The following is a 9,146-nucleotide window of genomic DNA, read 5'->3' as shown; positions in this document are numbered from 1 at the left end:
AGAAGACCACTTGTCCTGCCAGAAAAATAAGTTTCCATCTTTGACCTTCCACTTCGAATACTGTTGCACCTCTGACAAATTATGAAATATTATTTTCCAGAATTTTGAACCTTTTGAAGGGTCCACACTAGAAATATGTTTCGGTCCTACATATTTTGGAAGAAAAAAATTTGACCAAATCAAATTACCTTGTAGTAAATTCCAGACTAGTTTCATATGAAGTGAAGTCTGCACCTCATGCAAGTTACGTAGACCAACGCCCCCTCAAGCATTGGTCTACAAAGTTCATCCCATGCCCTCCATTTTATCTTCGGTTTCCCATATCTGACTCCCCAAAAGAAAATGCTCATAAGCCTATTCAATTTATCCATCACCACTTTAGGAGTGTTTAAAACAGAAAGACTATAAATAGGGATACTTTGCAAGACATGCTTTAACAGCAGAAGGCGAGCACCACTAGATAATAATCTAGCCTTACATCCCTCTATTCGATCTCAAACTTTGTTAATAATTCTTTCAAAATGTGCCACACGAAGTCTTCACGAAGCTATTGGAGCACCCAAATAATTAAACGGAAACTCCCCTTCACTAAAATCAGTTAAACGTAAAATCATTCGACTACTCAATGGGGACACATTTTTGGAAAAATTAATAGAAGATTTCCTCTTATTCACTACTTGACCCGACCATTCACCATATTGCTTTAGAGTTTTCGAGATAGCCTTCATAGATGCTTTTCCACCATTTGAGAATATCACTATATCATCCGCGTAAAGTAGATGGGAAATAATAAGAGCTCCCCTCGGATGATAAAAAGGAACAATCTTCCCCAATGCAACCTGTTGTTTTAACATCCTAGAAAGGATCTCCTCCACAAGTATGAATAAATATGGCGATAACAGATATCCTTGTCTTAGTCCTCTTCCTCCCTCGAAAAATTCTTTAGGACTACCATTCATTACTACAGAGTACCAATGAGAGGTAATACATTGTCGAATAATCCCATAGACCGACTTTGAGAATCCAAAAGAGCACAACACATGTATAAGGAAATTCCAATCAATGCTATCATATGCTTTGGCCATATCGATCTTCATCACAACATTTCCCCGCCAAGATGGTTTATTTAAACCATGTATCATCTCTTGAGTCAAACTAATATTTTCAAAAATACTCCGACCTTGAATAATTGCACCTTGTTTCGGTGAAATAGTTTTGGTTAATATCGAAGATAAACGATTAACCAAAATTTTAGAGCATGCCTTATAAAATACCGAACATAAACTTATTGGTCTGAACTTGTCAAAGCTGTTAGGATTAGGAATTTTCGGAATTAATACTAGAAAGGAGGTCGAGTAAAACCTTGGAAGCATAGCACCACTAAAAAATTCTGCCGTCGCCTCAACAACCTCCTTGTAAATAATATGCCAACACGATCGATAAAACCCCAAACCAAAACCATCGGGACCGGACTACTATATATCGGAATAGAGAAAATAGCCTCCTTAACTTCATGTTGAGATGGCACTCTACATAATTCAGCATTATCAAACTCAGTCACCACCTTTTCCACTAGTTCAGCCAAGTTTGGCATGACACCAATAGGCCTAGCCTCCAGAAAATTTTGAAAATGAGACAATGCTCCATTATGCACTTGCTCCAGAGTATTAAGAATTGTACCATCAAGAAGTTGCATCTCCTTCACTTGTTTATGATTACGCCTACTAACTTAAGCTCCAGCTGTGATGCAATGAGGTCCATCTCATCAACGGGTCTCTTAATTGCGCCCTTCAAGCTCGACATATATACCAGCTAGCGGGATGAATTAACAGGGTTTTTACTTGGAACATTTTAACTTCACCTAGAGATCATCATCTTGATCTGTTTCATGAATGGCAGAATTATAAATTATCAAACTCACAATCTTCATACATATATATTTATAAGAGTTTTGCTACTTAAAACATGGTGTGTAAAAAAATCATTTACTATAAGACACATTAATATTGATACAAAAATACTTTTTATAATAATAATAATATTTTGGTGTGTCATTAATAATCATGCTTGCAGATGTCGATATTTAGGCTAATAACCTAGCTAGCTACCCGACGGTCCCCACTGTCTTACAAATACAGTTGGGGAAAAAGAAAATGAATTCAAAAGTACTCACAACTGTTAAATTACCGACGAAATGTATCAGTGAAACTTTACACTGTTAGAAACAATATTTGTTGTAGCTAAGGCCATGATCAACCACCATGAAAGAGTGCGCGCGCGCGCGAACACACACACACACATATATATATATAACAGTCCCAAATATATAATTCGTATAGGTCGATCTTTTGGCAGCTACAAAACTTATAGTAAGATCCATGTTTATGTTTGTTAAAATAGAAATCTTGAATTCGATCCGTAAATCTGCAATGCAAAGACACTAATTAAAGTTCTTGTGAAAGTATGAATATTAATTCTTAAATATTTTAAAGGTATGAGCAAGTCTTAGATGACACTCAAATTATTTTACACGCATGCAACCAACGAAAGTCTTACATTTTCACGGCCTTTTAGAAACAAAACACACAGAATACACAAATACTCAACTTATTCGATATATATATAGGTCTGACTCCAAACTAAAGCTTCAAGGTTTGGAGGACATATATATATGTTGCTCATCAACCGGAGATCTCAATGGGTTTGATCTCAGTCTTCTTCTCCTCTTCTTTAGGAACAGTAACAGTAAGTACCCCATTCTCCATGCTAGCCTTGACCTGATCCATCTTCGCATTTTCCGGCAGCCTGAACCGGCGGAGGAACTTGCCACTGCTCCTCTCGATGCGGTGCCACTTATCGTTCTTCTCCTCTTGCTCTTTGTTCCTCTCTCCGCTAATCTGCAGAATTCTTCCATCTTCAACCTCGACTTTCACTTCCTCCTTCTTGAGGCCGGGAAGGTCCGCATGGAAGACATGGGCCTCTGGGGTTTCCTTCCAATCGATTCTTAAGTTGGCCAACGCAGCGGTTTCGCGTGCTGAGGAAGGGACATTGGCAATGGCGGAGGGGAGGAGTCCATCGAAGGGATCCCATAACTCTAGAGAAAATGGATCAAACACGTTGGTTCGACGGCCACCAAAGAGGCTGGGAACGAGCGACATGTCTGGAAAATTTGGAGCGAAGGAGATCTTGAGGAGGAAAAACCAGATACAGATAGAGCCTTTGAGCTGTGATTAATTTCGCGATGAAATCAAGCTTTGTGGGCAACCTATATATAGATTCTGGAAGAGGGTTCTAGTTTCTCCATCAGGAGAGAAAAAGGAACAGAGAGAGAGAGAGAGAGAAAATGAATGAAACTTCTAGTGCCCTCGTAAAGGTTCTGTAGTAAGAGTCGTTTAAGTCACCATCAAAAGGGTGAATTTACAAAAATAAATAGCATGAATGCATTATGCCATCCCTTTAATTAGTTTCTGAAATCTTCTAAAGACTTCGACCACATAGCCACACATGATCCAAAAATTATATATTCTTAATTGCTAAATGTAATTGGTTTTACAATTTTGTTTTAATTTTTCTTTCAGAGAATAAAATGTAAGGTAGAATGGAATTGATCCAACTCTTGACAATTTTTGAGATTTTGAGAATAGCTGCTCTTAGCAGAGTAGAGTACGATCAAAATTATAAGTCATGTTCGGGTGGGGGATCATTTTGTCTATCATAAACCTCTAGGGTTGAATCAATCAGCACCAGTTTACTCTACTATGGATATACGATTAATATATAACACAATTTGTGAACTTGACACGAACACCATAAAAAATAAATAAGTTTGAATTTGATATAAGTGGGTTAAAGCTAAAGTGGATAGACACCATAAGACAATATAATTAATAAACTGATAAACTATGGGTCAAGTCACGAAACTTATAATCAACCCCTATAATACTAATAAATTTTATTTTAAAATCTTATAAATATTTAGTCTTATATATAAATATATGTGTGTCAGTGTGTGTGCGTGTTTTCTTGTTGTTAAGCATATGTAATATTAATATTGGAATTTGACTACTTAATATCTCAAATTATTTAACTTTTTTTTGTTAATATGTAGTTTTATTTTATGAAAATATTAATTTTCTTATATATTATTGGTTTGATATTAATAATAAAATATTTTTTCATGGATCCAGTTGTAATTGTAAATAATTGATATAGTTATCTTTTTATTATATATGAAATTATATAAATTGTGTTAAAAGATAAATATTTGGGTCAACTCAACTCATTTATATGAAATGGATTAAACAGACTAAATTGAGTGAAACGGGTTAAATGGGTGTGTCCAGGTCAACCCAATAAAAGTTAATTACTAAATGACTTAAGTGGATTATGTCGTGTCACCTGTTATTTATATTGGTTATGTTAGGGTTTTAGGGTCTAACTTGTTTAATTAAACCGCGAGTTGTAATCGAGTTGATTTATATAGTCTAATACTTGACATAACATTAACACGACTCGTGAAAACGAATTGTCATCCCTAGTTAGTAGTTCAAGTCCACTTATCTCAAAGTAACATTGAAAATTTGATTTTGATGAGATTTTATTTGAGAAATGATATTTGCCTTAAGTAGATATGGGGATCAAATTCTAATCAATGAATATACATGCATTACGGTTTGTAGAGTTGCTATATATATAATCTAGATTTGGCTTAAGAGACGATCTAGGATTTTTACTAGATCAGGAGGTCAAAAAATGAACAAGGAGTTAGAAAGGAAATATCCATTACTTTGTGGGTATATTGAACTTGCATGATCTTAGGGGAGCTACTAATTAGTTTTTACTATAGCCTAAAAAGAACTGATCCCTCTTTTCTCTCCAGGAAAGATTCATTGAAAAAAAAATGATTTGTACAAATCTCAAATAGATAAATCTCGTATAAATCTTTGTAAAAAATGAATCTCATATTGAAAAATTGTAGAAAATAATAATTTTTTTAATGAGACCCAATTGTTTATAAATGACCTATGCGCTTATCTAATTAAAATTTGTACCTAGTATTACTTCCATCAAAATCTTAGCAAGCCCCACCAACCAAATCAACCGTTTGCATCCACCTTCCAACACCCAATATATCTCCCACCTCTTACATTGTTTCCCTTGATATCGGTACCCTTTTTTCTTCCCTTTGTACATCTCATTTTTTGTGCACCAACTCATCACACCGCCCTTACCATTGGAAGCGCCACTCCATCTTCAATGACTGCCTCATGATGCATGCTTTTTGTAACACTCGAGCTCTAAGCCCAGTTTCCGTTGAAGCCCAACCCGATTTCACGAAGCCCGGCCCACGACTTGTCAGCACTTGAAGGGAGACTCAAATGGCGTCGTTTTGGTGAGTCTCCTTCTTCCATCCTTATTTTCTTTTTCCCCTGACGGTTTCTTTCCTTCCCAGCTGCTCTGTTTTCCCGAAAACTTCTCCATTTCGTGTGCCTCTTCCCACGTTTTCTACAGTTAATTTCAGTTTCTCTCACAGAAATTTTTCTTCACCACTTTTGAACTACTCAACGCTTCCTTTACACAAATTTTCTTGGTCTAATCCTTGGCCGGGGCTGCCTCCTCTCTGTGGGTCCTCAAAGCCTCGTCACCGCTGGTTGTTTCCGTAAAGGTGATCCATCTCTTTCTTTTTCCCTCTCTCTCTATTTTCCCTTTGCTTCACAGGCATTTTCATGAGTTTTCTTTGGGTTTTGGCACGGTGCAGCAACTTCGTGAGTCTCGAAATCTTGTGTCATTGTCGAGTTTCCTCTCTGAAGTTTTTCTTTTCGGTAATCAACCCTCCCATTCACTGATCTCACTTCTAAATTTTTTTTCTATCATCTGTAATTGCACACACACAGACCCTCTTTCATTATATTTTTTTTCTTTGGTTGTTTTTCACGCACGCACCTACTCTGTTTTGGTTTGTACACACTTTGACTCCTCCACTCTTCTTTCCGCAGAACATTATCTCTTTCACTAGAGATCTCTATGAACTTTGAGCGCAGACTTCAATGGGCTACACCCTTTCAAAGTGGTTCAAATTTTGATGACAATTTTAGGTAAGTTATTTCCGAAACTGTTGGTAGCTTTGGATGTTATGGTTGGATTGTGAGTTATGGTAAAGTGTTGTTGATATGGTTGTAACGTTGGTTGGAATTGCAGTACTGCAGTAAGCTTTTGACAATTTATTACCTATGTAATTTATGGTGTTTAGGTGTTTCATCTGTTGGGGTGTGGTTGCTTATGTTGGAAGTTTTGAAATTGAGGAGTATGATTATTTGGACGGTTTTGTGAGACTATTTTGGGCGAACAATTGGGACTGTTTAGTGTAAAGTTTTGAGTTACTTTTAGGCTGGTCTGGTTGGGTTAAGTGGCTATGTGTGAAAATTACTTGGTGGTGCTAGAGTGAAAATATTGACGGCTGGAAGTGGGCTGTCCGGATTTACCTTGTGGAGAATTTTTAGACAAACATGGGGCTGATTTAAGTTTTATAGATTGAGTTTAGTGGTATACCTGTTTGGATTATTAATCATGTGGTATACATTTATTGTTTTAGGTTGTGATACGGTTAGGGGACAGATCCAAGGCATATTTTTGTACACGGAAGTCAGATAAGTGGAGTTTATATACTAGTTTTGCATAAAAGAAATGAAATGAGGTTGGCTTTGAAAATAAACATGTTTGTTTTTTAAAAGAAATGATCTGATAACAACCTCAAATGTTTATTCTGCATATGCATAAATTCAATATAAGAGAAAGTATTTTTCTGTTATGACTGGTGTAGACATGAGCCAATTTTGTACATTTTGTTTCTGAACTATGCACATGAGCGAATATGAAAATTTAAAAGTTGTGGTTATGAATAAATGAAAATATTTTGATTCTGTTTATTTCGAACATGTGAAGTGATCTAAAGCTATTCAATGTTTTGTTTTGATTTGATGTGTCATCTGAAAACTTTGGCATGAAGTTCTGATTATGTATATGATTGTGATCTGATTTCGATGATATCTGTTCTGTTTTCTATTAAGGCCCAGCCACGAGTATAATGATGGTTTATAACCCTACCACGGGTGTAAAACATGGTATAAGGCCCATCTACGGGTATAATGGTGGTTTATAACCTTACCACGGGGGTGAAACATAGTATACGGCCCAGCCACGAGTATAATGGTGGTTTATAACCCTACCAGGGGGTGAAATATGGTATACGGCCAAGCCACGGATATAATGGTGGTTAATAACCCTACCATGAGGGTGTAACATGGTATACGGCCCAACCACGGGTATAATGGTGGTTTATAACCCTACCACGGGGGTTAAACATGGTATTTGTCCCGATGTGATGCTAAGAGGTGATATGATTATAATGTTTCAGTTTGGATTTGCTAATGAATTTTCTTTTTGGGGTATAAGTTTGTCTTTCTAGAAATTTCGCTCTGATGTTTTGCACCAAGTTTTGGTTTAAACACTTCGAAAGTAAAATAGGTTGATTCTACATTCTGAAAGAAAATGTTTTGTTTAGTATTTCAACGTTATAAATGCTCATGTTTACACACTAGTATATGCTCTCTGCTTGCTGAGTTGTTGATAACTCACCCTTTACTCTTCATAATATTTTCAGATGACATCGATGGTTCAGCTGGGGATCTATTAGAGTCTGTGGGCAAGATTGGCTGTGAATAGTTTGGGTATCTCGAAATATTAGTACAGCTGTTGGATATTATTTGTTTATTGTTGATTTCAATGGATTTAGACAGTTTATGAGACTTATGTCAATTTTTAGTTTATTATTTGAGACATGAAGAAAATTTGATATTTTATTTGGGTTGTGATATTGAGGATTTGATATGTGAGTATGTATGGTTTATTAATTGAAGTGTTTACGTTGTTTTGAAGATTTGGAAGGATATATTCTTAGTTTTGGAAATATATTGGTATTGTTGGAGTTGATATTCAGGTTATGTGAGTTAACTCTCTGGACCCTTGAGGTCGGGGCGTTACACTTTTTTCTCAACTACGAGTCAAGAAATTATGCGATATTAGATTAGATTTTCCAATTTGCTTTTATATTAATCTTGATCTGCCTTATAATGTTTGATGGGTTTCCCTCTATACCTTTCAATTTTATTAACACAAGTTGTCTATAAAAAATATATATATATATATATATATAGCCGTAAAAAGAAATTAGAAAAAGACTATCTTGAGAGAACTTTTGGCTAGGTATTCACTATTCATTAGCTAGAGATAAATTTAACATAATTATGACTGTTTTATTATTTAACTCTTTAAATTGATTTTTATTCAAATGAAATCTCGCATTTGAGAGTATTACTCCCTAACTCTTAAAATGAACTGTTTCCTGTCATAATTATGGTAGTCTCAACTTTTTCATTCTTCATTGCAAATAGATAGATATAAGTCATGTTAGAGATAATAATTAGTCTCAAATGTATAAATTTTACACAGTTAGTCTATAAAAAAAAAATCCAATATAAAACATTTGCGTAAAACTTGTAGTTTTAACGAAACTCACAAATTACATGATCGCCAATAAGAATTTGTCATATTTCATTTTACGCCACGGATACATCTACGTGTCACAATAAATAATAAAAAAATGAAAACTATTTTAAAAAAGGCTAAAAAAATCTAAAATTTAAAAAATAAAATAAAATCTTTAAGACCCGAGACCCAAATTAAGTTGGGGACCAAGTCTGACGTGCGCGCAGTTTTTACTTTTTAATTTATCTTTAGATTTTTTATTTTTTGAAATCATTTTATTTTTATTGTTTACCTATTTTGACCTGTGGATCACATACAGGTGTAGCTAGCTAGCCTCATTGGTATGTGGCACATTCTTATTGCCGATGATGTAACTAATTAATTATCATCCATGTGAATAAATTGATCGTTAATTGATGATCTATTAAATTTGTGATAGAAAAAAATCAAAATAATTAAAATTATTTATATTCGAAAGAGAGAAATCTGGCTAAAAACAAAACGCAAGGAACTCTAAGATCAAAGGTTAATTTAAAGAAAAATGTTGCTTGCAACCGGTTAGCGGCACCCTCGCGGCATCGTGTCCGACGTGGCACTCATTA

General features: G+C 35.2%; 1 protein-coding gene across 1 annotated transcript; it reads right to left on the bottom strand.

Moving 5' to 3' along the window:
- Positions 1 to 2,455: 2,455 nt before the first annotated feature.
- On the bottom strand, positions 2,456 to 3,363 carry LOC109002641 (17.6 kDa class I heat shock protein 3-like). The gene has a single exon (XM_018980482.2). It carries the CDS (start codon positions 3,156 to 3,158, stop codon positions 2,682 to 2,684), a length of 477 nt encoding a protein of 158 aa, XP_018836027.1. The 5' UTR covers positions 3,159 to 3,363; the 3' UTR covers positions 2,456 to 2,681.
- Between the last annotated feature and the right edge of the window lie 5,783 nt (positions 3,364 to 9,146).

Source organism: Juglans regia, chromosome 5, assembly GCF_001411555.2.
Source record: "Juglans regia cultivar Chandler chromosome 5, Walnut 2.0, whole genome shotgun sequence".
NCBI lineage: Eukaryota > Viridiplantae > Streptophyta > Magnoliopsida > Fagales > Juglandaceae > Juglans > Juglans regia.
This window is presented reverse-complemented; position numbering and strand designations above follow the sequence as displayed.

Coding starts and splice junctions, on each gene's coding strand:
- LOC109002641 (XM_018980482.2), bottom strand. CDS start 3,158: ATGTCGCTCGTTCCCAGCCTCTTTGGTGGCCGTCGAACCAACGTGTTT.